Genomic DNA, 24229 nt, shown 5'->3' with positions numbered 1-24229 from the left:
TTTTACTTGTTCCTTGTGAGAAAAAATACACATATGGAAGAATGCACTAAACATTCTTAAACATCAAACAGAAGTGAACACCCTTGAAAACACACCGACGTCAAGAACAACCTTGTCCAAGCCTCAGAAGCCCCTGATCTGCCTTTCCGATGGCAGCCTTCTCTCTAACCCCAAAGACAGCCACTGGCCTGACATTGTAAGTGACTTCTTCCTTTTCTGTAATTTTACCACCTAAGTATGCCTTCCAGTAGTGCCCTCTAGTTTATTTTTGCCTGTTTTTCAACTTCATTTGGGTGGAATTGCCCAATATGTATTATTTCATTTGGCTTCCTTTTCATGTTGCTGTAATTCACCCTTTTTATCTACTTAGAGTTTTCCCTTGTATGAATGTAGCACAATTTATCCATTTAACTGTTGGCAGGCATGCCCCCTCAGTTTGGAGCTTATATAAACAGTGATGCTATGACCAACCTGATGTATATGTGCCCTCAGTTCCACATGGTACATGCCTGGGAGTAGAAATGCTGGGTCAAAAGATGTGTATACCTTCAACTTTACCAGATAAGGCCAAACAGTCTTCTAAAGTGGTTGTACCCGTTGACACTCCCATCAGCAGTGTATTAGAGTTTCCTTTGCTCCATGTCTCTGTCAATACTTAGTATTTTCAGGCATTTAAACAATTGTTTTAGAAGATTAAGAAAGTTCTCTTCTAGAGGATAATTATGTTGTGTTTCTCTTAATGTGGCAGATTATATAGATTGATGTTTTAAAATGTTAAACCAACCCTGCATTCCTGGAATAAATCCAATTGGGTCATGATGTATGATTCTTTTTAGTGATGGTTTGCTAAAATTTTTATTTAGGATATTTTCATCTATGTTTATTCACAAGTGAGCTTGGTCTGCATTTTCCTTTTTCATACAACTTCTGTTGGGTTTGGGTATCAAGTTTATAACAGTCACTTCTTTTCTACTCTCTTAGATAATTTGTACAAGAATTATTTTGTTTTTTCTTTAAGTATTTAGTAAAACTCACCCCTGAATGCATCTGGGCCTGTAGCATCTTGGTGGGAAGGGTTTGATTTATTTTATTTCTATAAGACTGTTATGTCTTATAGACTGTTATGGTTTTCTATTTCTTCTTGATTTGTGTTTAGTAGGTTTTATTTTTCTAGAAATTTGCTTATTTCATCTAGATTTAAAATATTTTTGGCCAAATGTCCCTTCGTTATTTTTGTAATGTCTGCGTGGCTATAGTTTTCCCCCCATTTCATTCCTGATGTAGCTCATTTGATTTTCTGTTTTTCTTGTTTGGTCTTCCCAGAAACTTGTCAATTTTTTTAATCTCTTCAAGGAACCAACTTTTGGCATTTGCTCATCATTTACCTTTTCCTAGTTCATTAATTTCTGGGCTTATTTTTATTATTTTCTTTGGGTTTATTTTTCTGCTTGTTTGTTGTTAATTTTCTGAGCTGTTGTGATGAATAGCTTCTGCTTGCCCCTCCCTGTCCCAGGAGGCCAGTCTCTGTGGGCGGCATCAACAGGGCTCCTGGCCTTCCAGCTTCTGGCTGAGTGTGGCCCAATGGGGAGATCTGGCCAGAGACCAGAGGAGGGTAGAACAGTGAGGTCAGGTTCTTTACTTCCCTGTGTCCCCACAGCAAGGTTGCTTTGGCCCATTATGTCCCTTGACTGAAGGTGGCCTGCTCTACATGACTCCTTCTCCTTCCAGGTTCTAGGAACGTCCCTTTGGGCCCAGAAGTGGTGACAGCATCACCACTGCTAGCACATTCTCTTGGGCTGTCCTTGACTCCACCCACATCTCTGTAATTCGCCCCTTTATAAGTAATCCCTCCTTGAGGTGTCCTAATTTGAAGGTGAGACCTATTATCTGTTGAGACCGTGACTGATAAGGTGGGTACATTGTTCATTATTTCTCAGCTTCTACTCTTTTCTAATATGTATATTTAAGGCTTCATATTTCACCTTAAGCACAATTCCACTTGATCACATAGGTTTTGACATGTACTACCTTCATTATTTTTAGTTTGGAATATATCTTAATTTCTATTGATTTATTCTTTTACCCATGGGTTACTAGGGAGTGCATTCCTTTTTTGTTTTTCAGAAGAGTATTTTCCGGCTTTCTATTGTATATGAGCATTTTAGACCTGCTTTTTATTATTGTTTAATTATGTTATTCAAATATTCTATATTTCATATTTGTTTTTTTAGTCTGTTCCTCTTATCAATTAGCAAACATGAATTTGTCCATATCTTATATTTTGTCAAATTTTGCTTTTTCTTTTGAGGCCATCTTTTTCAGCGTATGCAAATTAAAAACTATAATAACTCCCTATAATATCAAGGCAAATTGACCCCTTTATCTTTAAGGAGTGACTATTTTTATCTCCACTAATGCTCTTTGACATAATGTCTCTTTTTATCTGCTATTAATATAGTTACATCAGATTTCTTTTGATGGTATTTGCATGGTATATCTTTTTTTGTTCTTTTACTGTCAAATTACTTCTTCATTTCTGGGAAGTTATCAGTTCTTTGACAAACTGTTGTGTATATGCAACAGAGAAAGAAAATGCTTACAATTAATTTGCAATGCAATGCTTTTTGAACTTATAATCATTACTTTATTAATATCAACATAGATCTTTTAGAACTTGGATATAGATTTTTATCATAGTTTGCACATTTTTTATGTCTTTTGGGGTCATTCAAAGCAACTTTGGTTTCAATGTTGCATCATAGTATAATCTCCTGAAGTCCCCTTATATGGCAGTTAAATTCAATATCAATATGGATACAACCAACAATGCATGTAACTCACATGAAATCATAGCACTGTGAATGGTTATGACCAATTCCTCTCATAGTCAGCCAATGACAGCTACATCTGACTATTGTCTGAGTGACAGCAATGGTACAATGTCACTGATTTTATTTCAGAAATGTTGAAAAGTCGAAAACTGTACATCTTACAATCAATGAAATGGGAGATTTCTTTCTTATCCAACATGGCAACCTTTGTCATTTAAATGGAACATTCAGTTGATTAGTATTTAAAATAATTCATGATATATGTGGATTCAAATATCATCTGAATGTTCACGTTGTATTTTTTTTGCACCTGCTTTATGTCCTTTCTAAACTTTTATTTTGCCTTCTTTTGGTTTGATAAAGCATTTATTTACCATTCAATGTCCTCCTTGATTAGTTTAGATAGATCCTGATGGTTGTTCAGGATGTTTACAAATATTCTGATTCTCACTTCTTTTTTTGGGAACATGATAAGGTGGCATATGGCCACGTGACTTACGGGATTACTTTGATGTCTTCCTTGCCATGCAGGATGTAGTCGATGACCTTGTAAAAGTTGATTTCCTAGGCAAAAGAGATAGAGAAACATATTCCTTTACAGTCTGAGACAGAACTTCAGCAGGAGTGTGTCCAGGAGACAGGCCTTGTTTTTCACTCTGTGCCCCGTGGTTTTCCAGGAGCACCAGCCTGACTCTCTAAGGGTGTATCCTCGCTGCCTTGAAGCTCACTGTCCTCAGCTGACTCTCAGGGTTTAGTGTGCTCCTCCTTGGTCCCAGCTCGCAGTGGTCGTGCAATGGCTGGGGTCTGGGGCTGGAAAGAAGAGTGGAAAGTGTTCCAGGGGGATCTGGACATTGAGCCCAGGGAGAAAGAGAGAGAGAGAGACTCCTGCTGGAGTCGAGGAAGAAAGGGAGGTTGAAAGGAGGCTCCTGTCCCATTTAGAATCATTGTCAACCCAGCCATCCTCCACGCAAGGCTCAGCTCTGCAGTCAAGGCCCCTTTTCTCATTCATTCCTACCACCCATCTTCTCCCTGTGCTATGTCAGCTCTTCTGGACCTGTCACCTCAATCATGCTTCATGTCTCCTAACTCAGCTTCCACCTCTTTAATCCTTCCACTCCCCCATTATCTCAGAATAGATCTGTTCAATTACGTGACCTCCTAACCTATAGGTGCATACTGGCACATGGCTCCCTCCCCTTAGCTCACCAGGGAAAATTCCATTACCTTATCAGGCCCTTTGAACTTCCTAGTATGGCAGGCAAGTTAGCAAGCATTCAAAAATGGGAAGAATGAGACCCGGAGAGAGGAAAGAACTCATTTATAATGAACCAGGACCAGGACCTTGACTTTCATTTCAGTGCTCATTCTGCTATGTCACTTAAGGTGAATAACTTAAAATAGTCTTTTACTCTCCACATCACTCTCACCTAGAACAGGGCGATTCCAAGCATGGTCCCTGGACTGATGCCTGTCTGCAAACTATTCGTTGCTATTCCCTGATGACATGAAAACCAAAATTGAGAGTCTGCATTTAGAAAGGTTTATAGAAGTTTGGCCGAGTTAAGTTAGGTCCCTTAAAACTAATTAAAAATGAGGGGACTTGATTTTTGTATCTCTTTTTACATTTCTATTTTTATAGTTATGTATTTTAACTCATTTAGAAAAAGGACCAGTCCAAAATGGATTAGAAGTTTTCTAAGCTAACTGTTCCTTTACTCTGGGTATTTTGAGAATACTGCTCTAGACATTCACATGTAGAAACCTGGGCCCCATCCAGGTCTCCTGACTCAGAACCTCCACAGAGAAAAATTCCTGATCCAGTAAAGGGTGTCTGAAGGTCAATTTGATTGACAGGTGATCATGATGACCTTCTTCAGGCCCATGGGGGAAAGGCTCTGCTCTTCAGTGACCAGCATTAGCAGCTCCAAGGAGGCATGCTCTGGCCAATCAGGAGGCAGAAGCTAGAGCTCTTCCAAGTATGCAGCTGTCCCAGGGTAGACAGGAGCACCCTCAAGTAGGAAGCATCCAAGGGGAAACAAAACGAGCCTCACAACTTGATGTGATGGAGCTAAGAATAGCTCTACAGTGAAGACTGGTGCTCTACTCTTGGTTTTACTCTCTGTAATCTCTGGGCCTCAGTGTCCCCAGCTGCAAAAATCAGTGGTGTGTGTTGCTGTCATGCAATAGAACTCCTCCCAAACAAAGCATGGAACCGAGTCATAAAAAGCAGATGTGAGTAGAGCCACCCTAATGGCAGCTCAGCACAGACAGAGATCCTCATCCTTATTTTCTCTCTCTCCCTTCCTGCCCTCCTCCCCCATCAACCCCTGGCCAAGGCAGCAGCTGTGGAAGTCCAGGGTTCTAAGACAACCAGAGAAATTGAAAAACAGGACTAGGTAATCCCTAAAGCCCCTCCCAGCTATGATTCCGAGATGGTGGTTGGCTAGTTAGCAATATCTCTCCAAGATTAAAATGCACATATTCTTTGATCTAGTGATTTCACATGTACAATAGGAATGAATCCTATAGATACACTCCCAAGTGTGGGTAAAAGCGCTGCTTGTCCCATCCAGGGGTCTCAGTCAGATTGTTGTAAAAAGCCTGGAGACAACATGATGGCCATCATTCCCTGTGCAATTCTATTATGCTTATTAAATAATGGGTTTTCGTACATGTTTTTAAAAAATAACCCAGGAACGGGGAGAAGGGAAAGGATAACACAATTGGAGATCCCACCTCCCTGATATGTAACTAATTACATGTCAGCAACTGGACAATGCTGGCTCAGGAGAAGGCAGCAAGAATCTGGAAAAGGTAGAGGTAGAAGCCTTAGGAGAATAAACCACAAGACCTATTTCCCTCACCACATTCTCTGCAAACAAGTTGAGTGCCTACATACAGTAGCTACACTGCATGTTCCAGAATGACAGAGCTATATCTATATGTGTGCTAAAAGAAAAAAGATACCAAAATATCATCAGTAGAAAAAATAAGACACAAAACAATCATCACATGTGTAGAGGGTAGTAGTGGTAGCAGTGGAACACACACACACACACACACACACACACACACACCCCCAGGAATATCTGGATATCCATACACATTCCCAAACAGATGACTGCAGACTCTGTCTGCCTCAGGAGGCTGGATTGCTGTGGTGTTCCCTTTTGTACAGTGTGAGCTTTTCACTGTGAATATAAGCAAATTGTGCTAAGAACATTTTTAAAAAGTAAATTTGTATTGTGTAGGCCATTCTAGAAAGCAAAGGTGGCTGTATTAGCTGCTGGGACTTTGATGAGCAAGCTTTTCACCTGGGGAGAGGAGGAGGAGGCGGCTGACTTTTATGACCTTCTTGACCTTCTGCAGATCTTAGCTTTAGGGCAAGCTCTCCTTGGGCCTGGGCCACTCACTGTGCTCCTGGGCAAGCTACTGGCTCCCTGGGCCCGCAGGCTGCCTATTGAGGGTGTTCAGAGACTCCTTTAGAAAGGTTAGAAAAGGACTTGTTCTTTTGAAACCTACAGGAGAACTCATTTGCTTTCATAGAAATCAACAAAAAGATCAGTGTGCCCTAGGTAAATACGGCTTTTTCCATACACTCTGTCTCAGCCAAGTTTCCTTCAAGGCCATATTCATGTAGGAATTTGCCAGCCTTTGGAAAATCAAACTTAGCCATCAATGAGCACCTTTGTTACCTTCCACCCGAGCTACTAAGGCTATGACACAAGGGTCTTTGAAAGAGCCACAGATACAGCCAGAGCCAAGTCAGCATGCATGGAAATGTACCAGTTTTTAAATAAGTACTATTTTTTGTTCCTTTTTTCCAATAAAGCCTAATCAGCCTGTGTAACTTTTCAATAATTAAAATACAGACACGAACAATGTTTTGTTTTTTAAAAGAAGATAAAGTGGAGGGTAGCTGCCATTGGGGAGCTTTAGATCCAAGATCTGGGGGGGTTGATTAGTCAAAATCCAGGCAAAAGCTGTATTTTGAGTGTGGATATGGCAGAGAGCATGAGGGAATGGCATCAGAAGACAAAAGGGAATGTTAAAAAGCATGACTGTAAGGCTCGCTCCCAGAAAGAAAAGCATCCTGGGCTTGGATTTGGGCAAATAATTGGACCCCCTCCAGACCTCCCTGTCTTCAACTGCCAAATCGAGAAAGTGAGGGACCTTTTTCATAAACTCGTTGAGAAGCGTACATGGCATGATTCAGGTTAAGTGCCCTGCAGACAGTGAGATTCAACTCAAGTAGCCATGACAACTGGAGTGCCTACTGTGTGTCAGGGCATGATTTATTTTAGTTACCACAGCCCTACTAAGTCAGTTTGATTGCCCAGGCAGTATAGACGAGGAAGGTGAGGCCGAGAGAGGATCCTCGAGACCACAAAACTAGCTGGTGGAGCAGGCACGTGAACTCAGGCTCTCTCCCTCTGAGCCCATGCTCTGCCCAGAAGGTCCGCTTTTGGCCTATCCTGACAGGCTGGGTCTGGGCCCCAGCTCAGACCCGTGTGTGCTTTCCTTACCAGCTGTGTCCTAGCCCTGGAGCTGACCTGGGAGATGGGTTCAATGACCCCTCCTCATAGCTGGGAAAGTGGAAGGCCCAAGGAATTATTTGGCCAGGCTCACCTTACAAGTTAGCTACCAACCAAATCCCAAGTCCTTTGCCTTCTGGCCCTTTCCATTTCAATGTAGTGACATACTCTTGCAAGGACTAACTGAGGCCCTTGCCCCCTGAGATGGAGAAGGATTTGGGGAAAGACAATTCTTAACCATTAGTGTGCTATGTACCTCAGTGAAACCAACACTTCTTGAATTAATCACATGATGGGCAGCTCTCCCTGGATCGGTGCTCAGTAAGAAAAAGTCCTGTTCAGTTGGATCTAAAAGATTGGGGTACACGAGGGTGAAGAGCCACACAAGTTAAAACCTGACATTTCTCTGGTCATCCTGGAGTTAGAGGTGACCCCTGAGCTCAGGGCTTAGCTCAGAGAGCTGAATATCAAAGAAGCCAAGGAAATTGAAGCTGGTTGAAGTTAGTGGTGTCTGAAAGCTATGGTGATGTCTATTCCAGTTCCTCCCCTTCTAAATTTCCAGAAGATGAAAGTCTGGCTCAGATTTTGGAGGAAAAAACCTCCTTGGTAACATGTCAGCTATGCCAACATGAAAAGCTTTACTTAAAAGAGGGAAAGCGCAGCCAAATCATTTTGACGGTGGTACAGGATGCCATCCTTGAAGACTCAGTCTTCCCAAATGAATTCATGAACTTGAGTGGGTTAAAAGTAGTTTGAAAGTGGACACCAGCAGGTTACAAGGTCCTTTTGGACAAAGCACAGCACACCATGCAGATGACAAAGCTGAAGTCTCTTCTGGCGTGTATATGAAGCTCACGGGCAAGGGTGTTCATTTTGAATTCCCAGAGTTCCAATGAAGACTAAATTAAGTCTATCTCACATGCACACATGCACACACACAGCCCTTTATTTTGGGTAGGGTCAGCGTTGGCTGGGTGGGATCAAGTCTCCATCAGAAAGTGATATACCATTTGATGCCCATTCACAAAGGGGCTTATGTGAAGAGCACGGGATTAAAGCTCAATTCAGAGCATGACAGCTGCTTACTTAGCCTGTGTGGCCTCAGCTAAGGCCCCTCAGTCCTTCTATAGGATCTGTAGGCTGTCTGAGTACCCGGGCTATTGACCCTGCATCATCTCCACATCCCCAAACACACCACTCCAACTTCTCTACCGTGTTTGGGCCTCGTCTGGAAAATGGAGCTGTGGTATGAGACCAGCGGTCGCAAACTCAAACGCCCGGAGGCCTGACGGAAACAAAAATGTGAGCAGGGGCCAGGTATTCACAGGAGGCAAGCTGGAGAGCTCAGGCCACATTCCAAGGAGGCAGCTGCCACTCAGCTCCCATCAGATTTACCCTGTGGGATTGTGGGCCCAGTTTTGATGGCTCTACTCTTCCAAAGAAGTGGAGAATACGGATATTTATGGGAAATACCTTGACTGTTAAGTGCTAAGCTACCAATTCAATTTTTTAAAGTAAAAAGATTGATTTTTTAAAATGTATGCAGCCAAACAAGTTTATCTGTTCACTGGAACTGACCTCTGACTACTAATTCATACACTCTCAATTAGATATAAAGGATATTTCCGGGTCTAATAGTCTATAATTTGGGACTCCTGCTGGGTGAATTCTTGAGCAAGTTGCTTCACTTTTCTGAGGCTATGTCCTCTTTTTTGGAAAGAGAATGTTGATTCCTTCTTGGTCGACCCCCCTAGGTTTCTGTGAAACTCCAACAAGATATTAAAAACCCTCCCTGGCTGGGGTGGCTCAGTTGGTTGGAGTGTTGTCCCATAACCAAAAGGTTGCGGGCTTGATTCCCGGTCAGGGCACATGCCTAGGTTGTGGGTTTGATTCCCATTCTGGGTAAGTAGGATCCCTGACCTGGGCCATACAGGAAGCAACCAATTGATGTTTCTCTCTCTCCACACCTCTCTCTCTAAAAGCAATGAAAATAAAAAATGCTCTCAGGTGAGGATTTTTAAAAAAGATGTTAAGACACTTTGTAAATTACAGACTTGGCAATAGTGAGAATTTATAACTTCAAGGGAGACAACCCAACCAAGAGAAGATAAATACGCAAGTGATAAAAAGAGTCAGCAGTTTTTATAGTGCTTTACATTTGCATTTCATTAAACATTTTATCAGATTGAGCAGGACAGAGAGAGACCTACCCTTCCATCCGGAGTCCTGGGACCAGAGTAGGGCGGAACCTCACCCATCAGCACTGGCCATACATCAAAAAACTCCTAAGAATGAGAAAAACAATAATTACATGTCTTGAAAATACATGATGGAAAACACATGAAAACAGTAATTATATATCTTGAAAATACATGTTGTAAAATACAATGTCCCTTGCAGTATCATTTATAAGAGCAAAAACTTAGAAATAACCTTAGTGTCCAATAAGAGGGGACTTAAGAGAGTAAATCAATCATAGTACCTCTAGTAACAGTGATGCTGCAGATGTGTATGTATTAATTAAAAAGGTGCCTAGGATACACTGATGAGTGAAAAATGCGGGGACAAAAAATATAGATCATGTGTTCCAATGGTCAATGATAGTTAGAAAATGCTCTCAAAGAATTCACAACAAAGCTAATGCTGGTTTTCCCTGGGTGACTGGAACGAGACTATAATTTATCTAGCAATTGTTCCACAGTAAAATTCATTGCTTTTGTAATCAGGAAAAAATGTTTTTTTCCAGATAAGAATGAAAAAACAAGAGTGGCAACTATGGATAGATGGCCTTGCATCCGAGAGTCAACAAGAAAGATGGCCTCCGAGGCATCTGGCAAAGTCAGGGGCAGGAAGAAGGGAGAAAGGGGCCAACGCAGGCGTTGCACCGCCACTCAGACTCGGGGGAAGAAACCGGCTGGGACGCTGCAACAGGTGCTTTCCTGTGCCCCTCACCTGGCTTCCAGCGTACACAGAGCTACACAGCTTGGCTGGGGCCGACCCTGGGCCTGGCAGAGGAGGCCTCTGTCCTCTGGTGCCCTCTCTGTTCACTTATTTGTTGATTTTTAGGAACAATGATAGAGTAGTGCTGGGTTACGGTGGTCAGAATGCCAAGCCGTCCTGTTCTTGGCCTCTCTCTTATTTAAACAATTTTATCATGGTGTTTGCCTAATATCATCCAGAGGACAAGCAGGAGGGAGCCAGGTTTTTCTTGCCCGCTGACGACAGAGCGAAGCTCAGTTCTGGGTGAAATATGAACTGAAGCCCTGCCTGACTCCGCAGTGTGCTTGCTACAGAGAAGGACAAGGCACAGGGTGTGCCCTGGGGGAGCTGCCAGTCTCATGCAAGAGACAATCAAGCACTCCAGTGACTATAACAGGGTGGCTAGGGCAAGAACTGAAAGCATAGTGGAAGGAGAACAGATGTTAGAGGAGCCCAGAAGGAGGACAAGTATTGTCCTTCGGGCTGCCACTGTCTGTGTCAAACACTGAGTGGCTCTGACGATTGTCCCAAGGAGAAGCTGAAGATGTCAGCAAGGGGTTGGTGGAAAGTGGGGCCTATTTATGCCTGTCTTCCTCCCTCTCCCTCTGTCTCTTCTTCTCCTTCTCCTTTTCTTATTCTTTTCTTCCCCCTCCTCCTTCTCTTCCTCCTCCTTCTCCTCTTCTTTCTTCCTGTTTTTCTCCCTTTTATTTTTAAATAGTTTGATTGAGGTATAATTCACCTATCATACACTATACCCAATTAAAGTTTAATTCAGTGGCTTTTATTGACTTCTTTCGTAATGTCAACAGCTCAGGTAAGAAAGAGCTTAGCCACCTGGGCAATAGGTTCTGAGAGTGATTATAGGCAACCCAGCCCACCTCTAATTGCTAGGTAGTTCCGTCTTTGGGGGATGACTAAGTTAGATTATTCCTGCTGGAATGTGACTTCCCTTTTTGAGGGGGAGTTCAAAAGAAACAGAGGGCAGGACACGGCCGCACAGAGAAGCCTGCATCTGAGGCAGATCCTTGAAGGTGCAAACTGGGCACCTTAACATGGAGTTTTTTTTAATTCAACTCTTCAGAAATTCTTTTGATTTAAAAAAGAGCCATTCATTTGTATGAATCCATTCATATGCTACCTTCTGAAGGACTATCAAAGGGTTTATTGCTACACTAGATCTAAGGTCTTTTCCAGCCTAAGGTTCTGTGATTCATTTATTCATTCAACCAACTATTTGGAGAGTCTCCATTGGTCTGTGCACCGTGCTCAGCATGACAAGACGTAAAAACGAAACTGACAGGAATCCTGTACCTTGGACCTTTGGGATGGGAAATCACAAGTCTAAATAACTCTGGAAATCTGTTCCAAGGCAGAAAATGATTGGGCTCAGGAGGCAGAGACAGTGAGAGAAAGAGCAACGTGAGAGTCGGTTCAGGAAAACCGAGCTGAAAACCAGTGCTAGGGACCTTGTCGGTGCTTTCTCCTCAGCCATTGTATCCAGGGCAAGCCTGGCCCTTGAGCATCCCGAGGGACCAGACCTGAGCCTCCACCTCAACTGCCCGAGTCAGCCTGGGGCTCTCCGAACCATAGGAAAGGCTCTTGTCCAACCTCTGAGTGCATTTTCTGAGAGTTCCTGAAACTGACAACGTCCTTCCTTCTGGACCTTCACCCGCATAGAAACTTCTCTGTCATTCACCTACACCAGCCCTTCAAGCCTTCTCACATACGCTTTCTTTTCTAGTTGGCTGGGGAAGATACGGGTTCTTTTTACTCCCCTGTGCCCTAGGGTGACTCTTCCCCTTTAAGGGTGGATGTTCCTCTCTTCAGTATAAAACTATGCAAACTTTCTGCACCCTCCCAACCTCTTCCCTGTGTGACTGAACTGGTGACCCAAGTCTGGGCTCCTCTCTGCGTGTGTTTAACCTGTTCTTGCAAAGGTCCCCTCCTTCCTCACCTTCTGCTTGGTCATGTCTAAGAGCCCCACAGAGTATCTGTCGCAGTTGAGGAAGGCTCGGACCGTGTACAGGGCTTTGTGGAACTGTCTCTCAATGTCCGTGAGCTCTTCGAAGACTTTGCTCCCAGACCACAGCAGTATCTGAAGAAACAACAAATCATAGAGTTTTTTTGAGGTACAAAATAGCAGCTCACTGAGCTAAAGAATAATAGCAGCTCTGGAAAGTTCTCTACAGGGTTTATCTCATTTAACCTTCACAAGAACGTGGAGACAGAGACAACATTATCCCCATTTTATAGACAGAGAAACTGAGGTTCAGGGAGGTGAAATGACTGGCCAGCGTACAACTCTTCCCATTTCTTTCCTCTCATAGGTTGCTTAGGAAAATAATAACAACAAGCATCGATTGAGCACAAGCGCTCTACACACGTCACCTCACTTACTATTTAATAATCTTTTGAGAGTAGGACCATAATTATCCCTATTTTTCAAATGGGGAGACTGAAACTTGTAGAGAATAAGTGATTTGCTCAGGGTCTTAGAGCTAATAAGTGGTTGAGAAGAGATTCAAATCCAAGCCATCTGACTTCAAAGCTTGTGCGTACAATCACTCTGGGATATAGCTTTATAAACACTCACTACCCCATACCCCCAGGGGTGTTGCAGAGACTGTATGATGGTTCTCAGGTACTTTTATTACCACCTGCCTTTCTAGCCTGATCACGTCGATGCTTCAGGGGAAAAAAAAGTGTGTCCAGTCCATTCCCTTGAGCCAAACCCCTTACCTGGCCACGCCGAGTCTCACAGTTGTGCAGGTAACTCAGGTGGAACACTTTCATGATTAAATTTGCAAAATTGAGGTACTTGAGAAGAATCTGAAAATCAAAGAGCACAAGGGGAAAGAGATGAGAAGGATAAACCCCTCCTCTGGCCAGTTCTACCATCGGCAAAAGCCTGAATATGTTAAAAGCTTCATCAGAGGCAATTTGAGCAGGTGGACCACGGAATGCTGACTCGTAACATGTTGCATGGTAAAAGCATAAAACTCACAGAATGTCAAATGTCAATATTGGTAGGGGTGTACTAATGAAGAACAGCTACTATTTATTCAGTTTGCAGTCCTGTGATACGTCATTTATATATGTTACCTTATCTGATCACCACAAGCACCCCAGGAGATGAAGACTGTAAAATGACCCCCATTTTAAAACTGTTTAAATCCCAGAAATCAGACACCAGACACTAGGGAATGCCCCACATTATTATTTCTTACAAATAATATAAAATAAAAATAATAGAGGTTCGGGAAATTAAGTAACTTTGCCCAAGTCAAACAGCTAGATATTAGCAAAGCCAAAACAATCATCCCTGAATTCCTGGCTCCGAAGCCCAGAGCCTGAACCATTATCCTGCCCTGCCTCCCTCAGAGAGCATGAGATTAACCACCCCATCTTACAGATGGAGGACCGAGGGGACCAGAGCCAGGCCAACTAGCAAGGCTCAGAAGACTTCATGAGTGGGAAGGAAGGGCTAGCATAAGTTCCCCAGCAGTTCCTAAAGCATTCTTACCTCTTCATCTCTCTTGGTGAAGTGGGGCCCGTCCACTTTATTCACAGCCATGATGACAGCCACCACATCCTTGCCATTCATTATGGGGGAAGCCAAGATGTTCTTGGTCTGGTACTCGGTGAGGGTGTCCACGAAGTCACAGAAGTGTTCATCCTGAAAGAAGGCAGAGAGACAAGAATGGGTGGGCAGATGAAGAGCAAAGGCAATAAAATACCCCAGAGCCCCAGATGCCCATTGCAGGGGATGGGAGGAGGGGGCTCGCTGTTCCCTAGTAACAAGAGAATGGAGACATTTCTGTTTTCTCCCCTTCAGCAGGGTGAGGCAATCAGAGAGGATTCCTGCCCTGGAAGCCTCCAGAGCTGAGTAGAACGTCTGGGACCCACCCTACTGAGGGCTGCGGAGCACGTGTGGACAGAGCCCTCAGGAGCCCTGGGGCAGGGGCACGGAGGGGCCGACTTTGCCTGGGGAGGAAGGTTTAGAGAAGGCTTACTTAACGTGGTGACAGTTAAGCCCGAAATAGAAACTAGAATGAGAAAAAGACCTTTGTGAGTATAATAATCCCAGTTGCAAGCAGGTGTTGTGCCTGGTACTTTACCAGCATCATCTCACTTTAATCGTCCCAATAACCTATGAGAAAGGGACCATTAGTGCCCATCTTGCAGGGGGAGAACTGAAACTCAAGAAGGTTAACTTTACTTGTTACTTGTGTAGGTGACTCCAAGACCTGCTCTTGGCTCTGCTGCCTTTTGGGAAAGCCTGGATGAGGTTGGACCTGGGTCTAGGGCATTGGACCAAAGAACACGTTACCTTCAGCTTTTTTAATGTTCCAGTTCTAGCACTACACAGCTAGCCCAGTGGACATCCCCACTCTACCAATCTTAATAGGAGCCCCACTATGCATCAGGCCTCATGCTAAACTCTGGAGATACAGGGGAGGCTAAGTTTCAGGCCAGCTTGTTGATAAATCAATAATAGTAATACAGGACACAGTGGCTGGCTCAAAGGAGTGTGGCTCCACACCCCATCCCTAAACCAGCCTGGGAGACCAGTATAGGACAGTGCAGTCTGTGTGCTCAGAAAGAGGAGACAAGTCCCCAATTGTTGTCTTAAATCCAAAAGAATCCACCTTTCTGTTTCCTGGTGGCACGGTGAGATTTAACAACTGTCAACATTGACCGGGACACAAACCAGGCCAGCCATGCACAGCTCATGCTGCTCTGAGAGTGGAACTGTATCTCATAGAGGCAATTCAGAGAGCTGTGCGAGAAATGGGTGTGCAGAATCTTTTGCACAATTCAGAAATGCAGAGTGTGTTGCTCTGCATCTTTGGATTTCTTCCAGAAAGAGAGGGATGAAATAAACTGGCAATAGCATGGTTGTCAATGAAGCTGTCTCAAACCTGGTGAAGGGGGAAGGAATTAAGAGAAGCCTGTCATGCTGTACTTGAATTAGCATTGGTGGATTAAGTAAAATCCGCCCATGCTAACTCCACAGCACATTTTCCAGGTCATTCTCGAAGGACACTGATGAAGTCCCTGAACCCAGGTCTGGGCAGGGCATGCTCACAAAGTCAGTTTAGTCTTGCAGTATTCACTGCTCCTCTACCAGGGAAAGCAATGCGCGGGCCTCACCCGCATCTGAGGCAGGTATCACGAAATCCACCAGAACCCTCCTTTCCTCTGAGTTTTCAGCCCTGGAACTCCCTTTGCAAATAACACAGCTACTAGTTGACTGGCACTCACACACTCATTGCCGTCCTTATATTTTCAGCATGTAAAGTATTCTAAGCCATATCACAGAACCTCATATTATCATAGGCAAAGGGGCCTTAGAAGCATTTAGTTTAGATTGTTTATTTTCAAGCCCAGGAATCAGATGCCCAGCTCTGGAAAGTCATTCATTCATTCAGTTAACATTAACGGAGCTCCTTCCGTAAGGAGGGTAGGTACCGTTCTAGACCCTGGGGCTACCAGATGGGTAGACTTCTCTCTCTGGTGAAATGGGAAAGGCAGACAAAAGGGGTAGGCAGACAAAAAAGGGGTAAACAACTCCCCATTCCCCCTCCAGGCTGTGTAACTGCTTTGAAGGAGAAAAAGAGGACAGTGCTTTAGAAGAGTTAGAAGGGAGGGAAGGCTGAAGCTACTTTAGTGAGTGAAGGTGGTCAGGGAGACTTCTCTGAAGAAGTGATCCTGAGAGCCGAAGAATCCGAGGAACTGGGCAAGTGAAGCACATTCCAAGCAGGAAACACAGAGAAGGCAAAGGCCAGGGTGGACAGTGATCTGAGAGACAGAAAGAAGATTGGTGTGGCTGGAGCACAGAGAGGGAGAGGGAGAGCAGAGGGCAAGGAAGCTAGAGACTCGGGCAGGGTTCCTCTGGCAGGGCCTTGCAGGCCGCTGCACAGGGTTTGGGTTTTTATTCCAGTGCAGCGCAACGCTGCTTCTCACTCCCAGACTCCTCAACTCCTGTTTGCATACACTCACAGGGCCGAGTTCTGTTGGGTCTCCCAAGGAGATCTACTGTTTATTGAATAATGATGATGTACTAGGACCAGAGCCCGACAACCTACGTGTGTTGTCTCACTCATTCTCACATCAACCTGTCCCCTAGAACCGCTGCTTTCCCTGTTCTATAGACAATTCCCTTGCTGGCAAGTGGTGTAGCCACTTCGTTCACTGACACACTGACTCATTCATTCATTCATTCATTCACTCATACTTCCTGAGCACCGGCTGTGTGGGAGGCATTGGATATGCCAGCACTGCTGGGAAAGATGAGGTTGTCCTCACTGGGCGCTCACAGCAGAGTGGGGACATCATGTAACAGATGAACCCACCATTCAAACCATAATGTAGAATGCTCCCATGGGACGAGTGGTACCCTGGAGCCCCGGGGAGGGAGAGACTTGTTCTCTGAGTGGCTTCAGGGACCAGTTAGCACGTTGTCAGTAGTTGAAACCTCTCCAAGCCTCAGTTTCCCCTTTGGTAAAAACAGAGTGCTGGGCCAGGGTCTTCTAGAGGTTTCTTTCTGGTCCAGAGGCCGGGTTCCCAGGCTCACAGGAAGAGAAGGAGAGCAGGAAAGCAGGACAACAGATATGAGAGTCTTCAAAACGACTGTTCTTTCAGGCTCAGTCTTCAGAAGTGGGATTTGCTGGTGTCTCAGAAAAGCTCACTGTTTTCCCTTATTCTCACGTTACTACTACATTCCTTATGCCACTTCTGACACCAGATGTGTGGGTGTTTTCTCCAATTCTCTGATGCCAGCAGAGCGTCCTGCAACTCAATTATTTTCTTATACTACCTACCTGGAGCTAGCATCAGATTCCACAAGCTAAGGGTTCAGTCCCATAAACTGCCCCCACTGCAGACCCCAGTGACGAGTCCCAGGGTGTCACCTGTGCTTCTGACCGACCAAGTGTACTGGAGTTCCCACAACCTCCTCCTGGGGTTGGGTAATTTGCTAGAACAGCTCACAGAACTCAGGGAAACATGTACTTATATTTATATATTTATTATGTAATAAAGGGTCCTGATGAGCAGCCACATGAAGAGATATGCAGGGCTGGATCTGGGAGGGTCTTGAGCGCAGAAGCTCCTGTCTGCATGAAGACGGGGTGCGCCACCCCTCTGGCACATGGATGTATGTGTTCACCAACTCAGAAGCTTTCTAAACCTAGTACTTTGGGGATTTTCATGGAGGCCTTGGTATGTAGGCGTGACTGATTATACTCCATTTGCAGCCCCTCTCCCCTTCCTGGAAAATGGGACATGGGGATGTAAGCACCTAATTCAAGCATCTGATTGATTGAAAGACTCAACCACAGCTTGGTCTTTCTGGTGACCAGCCCCCAGTCTGGAGCCCACCAAGAATTGCCTCATTAGAAGAAAAGCACACCGCCCACCCAGCAAACTCCAAGGGATTTAGGAGCTCTGTGTCAGATGCTCTTATCACTCAGGAACCAGGACAAACACCAAATGCGTCTTTCTGACTATAGAGCACAATATCACAGTCGACAAGGGAGGAGCCGTCATCTCTTCATTCACTCAGTGCACTGTACTGAGTGCCCGCAATGTCCCAGGCCCTGGACCAGGTGCCAGAAACCAGTGGTGAATCAGACAAGAAGAGACATGCCCCATGCTTTCCAAATAGGAGAAAGAGTAAGAATGAACATGCAAACAAATATTGAACGGCAAAGAGGCTTGCTAGATTTAGCAGATAAACACCGCAGCCTAGTGACATTTGCATTTCAGGTAAATAGATAGTTTTTTAGTATAAGTATGTCCTAAATATTGCACAGGGCATACTCACACTGAAATATTATTCTTTGTTTACATAACAGATATAATTGGGCATCTTTTATTTTATCCAGCTGTGCTAATGACAAGTCTTTCCGAGATCCCAGGAGGGAGTAGGAATACACTAGAGCAGGAAGAACCACATCACAAACCAGAGAAACGTCTCCGTTCATGGCTTCACATTTCACACGTTCCATGACTGTACCCATTTCCTAGGTTTATGAGGGCACTGAAGGCTCAGGGTGACATTTGCTGGTGGTCCAGGGACAACCAGACCCCGTCTATGCCATCTTCCTCCTCCTTCTCCACCCAATCCCCAGTCGCAGCCAGAGCCCCACGTGGAGTGAGATTTCCCAAGAAGGAGCAGCAGGAGAAGCAAACACCTGCAAATGCCAAGCGCACGAGGATGGCTGGCCTGGAGTGGCTTCACCCCCAGGCGGCTTGCATCAATAACCAGGGCTGGCAAACTGCCACAGAAACACAGGTGTCACTTCCAGAGTGACCCTGGGCTTGAACAGAGAGTGGCAGGCTGTCCCTTAGCACGGGGCTCAGCAAACTCATAGCCTGGGATCTTTAAAATCAGAGAACTTCCCTAAATTCTCAGTCCTGCAGCATCAGGGTCCAGTGGAGCTCCAGGCACCTATGTTCTCTGTTTTACCTACAAACAGAATCTACATAGAAAGCTCCAGAAGGGCAAGGCTGGCTTCTTCTCTAGATCCTATGCAGATCTGGCACAGTGTCCACTCCACCACCAATAAAACAGTTGTAACAGAAACAAGAAGTAGGAGCTGCCATTGGGAGCCACTATAGCGTGCCCAGGACCCTGCTAGAAGAGAAAGAATCCTCTCATTTAATCCTACTAGAGCACCGAGAAGCAGGTATTCTCGCCCCATTTAGTAAAGTAGGAAGTGAGCCCAGAGAAGCTGAACAGTTTGCCACGGCCATGTTCTTAGCAAGTGACTGACTGAGTCATAGTTTGCACCCAGATTTGACCTACAAATCTGGCGTACACATAAGGGGGAGGTACAGAATAGCAGAGCAGAGCAGAGTGTGGGCACAGGCCAGAGTACTTGGGGTTAAATCCCTACTCTGCCACTTTCTATCAGCATGACTCAGAGCGAGTTACCTAACTATCTGGGTTTCAGTTTCATCATCTGTGAAACAGGTGTAATCAAAGTATGTCGTAGGACTGTGACGATCCCTGTGGCTGCAATTAAAGCCTAGGGAGACCTGCAGGGAGAGCAGAGTCCAATCTGGGTGTAGATCAGTCCCCAGGAAAGCTCTCTGGGCACAGAACCATTTCTCCTACCCCAGGATGTCTGAGGGGAGATGAGGGAGAGAGGAATTCCATGGCAGTGCAGCCTTGTGTGTTTCAAAGAAAACCATCTCCCACACAGGCCCAGATCCGTGCTTCTTAACTTGCCAAGGAACCCAAGTCAAAAAGGTGGCCCGTCTGAATTCCGCATCTGTGGCTGTGAAGCCCTGGCTCTGCCCTAACCCCTCCGTGACTTTGAATGAGCCCCTTCTCAAGCTCTCCTGGCTGCAGGCTGCTTTCATTAAATAAAGCCAGTTGGATGAGATGATCTCTGAAGCCCCCTCCTTCTAGCCTTACGACCCTTCATTTGAAATAAGGCCAGAGGTAAGGCGAGCACGAAGGCACAGATATCCAGTCTGGAACTTGGAAGTGACCAAACACAGGCTGCTGGTTTGGCCAGATCAGCAATAAACGAGACCTGCATGGGCCTTGCCGTCAAGGGGCAGACGTTCTTCTGGGTGAGACCGGTGTTCAAGGAATAGAGTTGACCCTTGAGCAACATAGGTTCCAACCGCATGGGTCCACCTACATGTGGATTTCCTAAACTCATGCAGTTCCAGTCGTGTTGTTCAAGGCTCAACTGTGTGGTATAATTATTTGATTGTGAGTCTTTTGTGCCAAGTGTTTGCTGAGCATCTGCTTTGTGCCAGACGTTTGCTAGATTCTGGGCCCTGGAATGGAGTGGGAAATGAGGCAGGCAGAGTCCCCAGACTCTAGGACTTATTTATGGTGATCCCGGTATTAGGAAGGGGACTGTAACAGAGGCATCTGGGCTGGCCTCCCGGAGGAAGTGGCCTTTACACCGAGATCTGAAGGATCAGTAGGAGAGGGCCCTGGCAGAGGGCTGTTGCAGAGCTGCGTGAAGTGATTGGCCCCAAGAGATCAAAGAGGTCTTTGTCGGAGCTGACAGTAGACTGCCACGGAACACTGGACTCTTAGAAGAAAAAGCCAAGTGCTCAGCCAAGTGATCAGCGTTGGCATTTCCTAGACAGAATGAGACAGGCTGCCATCCCGTGTCTCCCGGATGTGATGCCCCAAGAAGAACACCACGTCAGCTCTGTGGTGCCGCTGCCAGAAACACAGAATCTGAATCTAATCATGCAGACACGTCGGACAAGCCCACATGGAGGGACATGTCTGCATAATATTTGGCCTGTCCCCTTCAAAAACGTCCGCATCAGAGAAAACAGACAGGCTGAGGACTCCCTGTGGGTTCAAGGAGACTGCAAAGACAGCGCCACGTGGGTCCAGCTGAGACAACCAGCAAAATCAAATATTGACCGTTTAGTAGATAATAGTATTGTATCAACGTGACATTTCCTGAATTTGATCATTGTGCTGTGCGCATGAAAGACCTGTCCTTGTTCTGGAAATACAGAGCAAAGTACTTAGGGTTCAAGGGCATGTGGTCTGCAACTGACTCCCAGGCGGATCAGAAGAAATGGAGACATAAAGCAAATGTGGCAATTTAGAGGAAAGTGAATTTAGAGAAATTAGATGAAAGATACACAGTTCTTTGTACTATTTTAAAACTCAACTAAGTTTTTTTTAAATAAACAGACATAAATAAAAAAGTAATGAAATAAAGAGAAGCACCAAGTCATCACTAGCCCAGTCTGGCAGCCAGCAGCTCCCCACCCCACTGGTACCCCAGAACCCCATGGAATAATGCCCCCTGCGCCCCCTCTTATGGGGAAGGGTACCTCTTCTGTGTTGGGGACATTGACGAGCTTCTTAGAGTGTGCGACGTGGCCCACCACGCCCATGTCCAGGGGGAACACGATTTCCGAGTCGGGCATCACCAGACACTCCTCGAGGACGGCATCTTTGTGGACACTGAAGAGCCGGGTGGCTAGCTCCGCAGTGCCATTTCGGGCCCTGTACATGAACAGGCTCATGCGGTCTGCCTGCAGGAGGAAGCACAGCTTCTTCATGACATTGAAGATGCATTTCTCGGCCTGCAAGTTCTCCCGAAAGTCCCGCAGGAGGTCGAAGATGATTTCGCTCTCCTCCACGCTGCTCAGCGAGTGATAGTTGCTGAAGTCCACGGCGGCCTCCTTGGCCCCCAGCAGATCTGAGATGACCTTAGCCCGGTAGCGGAGGTTGTAATACTGTTTGGCAAAGCCGACATTCGCATCCAGGAACTTCTTCACCTCCTCTGCGGTCACCTCGCCCATTGCTGGGAAGTGCAGGGGTTACTTCCGTGGAGGGGCTGAGACTGGCCCTATGAGGCCAGTTTTGCCGTCTGTGGCAGACTTGAGTCGGGATGCGTCCTGCCCCACCTGCACTTCTCTAGGTTTTGTCTGTAAATCTCACAGATATCGCTGCGTAGGAGAGGGAGTGAGCTTGGGAGATTAAATCATTACTATTCCCCAAGAACAGGGATTATGAGGATCAGCGCCTTCCAGATGCTGCTGGGGCCCAGGTAGGTGAAGGCAAGGGTTCTCTTTTCACCTTGGCCCACTGACAACTCCGGAGAGATTTCTGCACAAAATCGGAAGTGAGCTCAACTAAAAGCAAAACGAGTCAAAACAAAAAACACTGAAGCCGAGGCTGCAAAAGTGGCAGCACGAGGACCACCTACATTTGACACAGAACCCTCCGTTAACTGCTTGCAGAATTGTGTGGCTTCTCGTGGAGAACTGGAAGATCTAATAGCTGTGCTCACTTTCCTCCACAGCAGGACAGTTAGAACTGAGAGGGGCTGCGCACCCAGCCCCTGGCCCTCACTCTACCCCCTGTACCCCCTTCCCCAGGGCCTCCCCATCTGGGGGCCTCACGGTGCATGCTCACTGCTCAGTTGGCTTCTCCTGTGTACACTGTGGGTGTGGCACCCCTGGGCCCCTGTCTCACAATCCCTGCATCAAGGTATTTCCCAGATTTAGATGTCAAAGCTTCTCTCATTTTAGAACTCGAAGGGCCCTCATGACTACAACATCTTTCATAGTTTTTCTATTATTACAAAATACATATTCACAGTGGAAAATAAGCAAAGAAGACCATTAGTTGCCCATAGTCCTGCTACTCGGAGGTCATCTCTAGCTAACATTTCGGTTTCTGTCCTTTCTGTAGAGGCTTAACTTTATTTAAAATCTATCAAGCCCCCGATTATTCCCTTGGCTCTTTAATGTGCTTTTCCTGGCATAGTCCCTCCCTTCCGGGGTAGTCAGTCAGAAGCCCACACAGCAGTCTAGATGCTATCAGCTCCAGTCAATCTCGAAACACCGGATTCCCTACTGCAGTGCGGCTCCAGCACACAAGCGGGGGAGGACACGTTCTTTGTGGATGAACCGCACTTGAGCCTCCCTGAATATACCTGCTGGAGCCCAGCATCACTGTGTTGTAAATACTGAAGAATGCAGGATTGTAGACCGGCTGGCACTTTGAACTTTAGGTGGTAGGTGAACTTGAATGGAAAGTGACTGCTTTCTTTGCTAGAGAGTATAACAAATTCTTGGGGTACTGCACCCATGCAGCACTGCCCCTGGTCTGGGCAGGCCACGCAGCAACGTGCGCGTCTCCAAACGCCCCCCACCATCAATGACGCAAGCCCTCTGTCTGGAATGCTCTTCCCCAGCTCTTCATGCACCACCTCTGCCTCAGCCGCAAAGTCTCAGCGTCTCAGCTCAGGCTCCTCATCCCTGGCTGTCTCATCCCAAGGAGCTCCCAATGGCCCCCTCCCCGGTTCCTGGCTATCCTGTCCTCTATTCATTTCCTTCTTTTTCATGTCTTACTATCCAAAATTATCTTGTTTGCTTTTTGTTTCCTTGTCTGTTGTATGTCTTCACCTCTGTACTGTGAGTTCCATGAGGCAGGGCTGCTATATGCAGGGGGCCCACCTCCTAACAGGTCCGTGGGACAGGCCTGATTTTAAACATCAGTGGGAAGGTATCAAGCTTCTTTTGTGGGGACCGGGGCTGACAGTAGGGAAGGGAGGGATGGTTTTGTGTAAGTGGTCCAGAAAAGCCCACGTCCTGCTAGATAGAGGAAAACAGGGTTGCAGGCCCAGCTCTGCCGCTGACTCATTCTGCGACCTTGTCACGTCCTGTCCCCTCTCAAGGCTTTGGCTCTCCCCATTACCGAAACAGGAGAGTTGCACAATGTGTCTCTAACGCTCCCGGACCCCTGACTCCGAATGCACCTGGAGTGACAGAAGGCTGGCCAGGAATGGCTGACCTCTCTGCTTCTGACCATGAGCCTCGCTAAAGGATTTTCTTGGAAGAATAGTTGGGACTATTTATTTAGAATGATCGTTACTCCGAATTTCACAGGTGAGGAAGCGGAAAAGCTTTGAAAAGTTAGCTCACTCATATCACAGGTGATTTTTTAGAAGTCTTTTATTGAGATATAATTCACAAAACATAAAATCACCATTTTAAAGTGTGCAGGTCGATAGTTTTTAGTGTATTCATCATGCTGTGGCACTGGTAATCTATTTTATCTCTCTGTGGACTTGCCTGTTCTGGATGTTTCTCGTAAATTGAATCATACAATGCATGGCTTTTTGTGTCTGGCTACTTCTGCTTAATTTTTTCAAGGTTCATCCATGCTGTTGCATGTATTAGTACTTCATCCCTCCCTTTTAATGGCCATCCAATATTCCATTGTAAGTTATTCCATTTTTACCCATTTATTAGTTAATGGACATTTGGGTTATTTTCACTTTTTGGCTGTTATAAGGATTCGTGTGCAAGTCTGTGGGGGCATGGTTTCAGTTCTCTTGGGTCTATACCCAGGAGTGGAGTTGCTGGGTC

General features: G+C 45.7%; 1 protein-coding gene across 1 annotated transcript in view; it reads right to left on the bottom strand.

Moving 5' to 3' along the window:
- The window catches only part of PDE6A (phosphodiesterase 6A), a 54215-nt gene extending 32409 nt beyond the window's left edge, over positions 1-21806 (bottom strand). The window contains exons 1-6 of the mRNA XM_045829166.1: positions 21179-21806; positions 13869-14021; positions 13085-13174; positions 12300-12440; positions 9577-9651; positions 3331-3395 (exon numbers count right to left, since the gene is read on the bottom strand). Of these exons, the coding sequence (XP_045685122.1) occupies positions 3331-3395; positions 9577-9651; positions 12300-12440; positions 13085-13174; positions 13869-14021; positions 21179-21652 (998 nt within the window). The 5' untranslated portion in view covers positions 21653-21806. The remainder of the gene's footprint in view (positions 1-3330; positions 3396-9576; positions 9652-12299; positions 12441-13084; positions 13175-13868; positions 14022-21178) is intronic.
- Positions 21807-24229: the final 2423 nt, after the last annotated feature.

The sequence above is a fragment of the Phyllostomus hastatus genome, unplaced genomic scaffold (assembly GCF_019186645.2).
Source record: "Phyllostomus hastatus isolate PE091 unplaced genomic scaffold, TTU_PhHast_1.1 phas_contig_150, whole genome shotgun sequence".
Lineage (NCBI taxonomy): Eukaryota > Metazoa > Chordata > Mammalia > Chiroptera > Phyllostomidae > Phyllostomus > Phyllostomus hastatus.
Note: the sequence above shows the minus strand (reverse complement) of the source record. Positions and strands in the feature narration are given on the sequence as shown.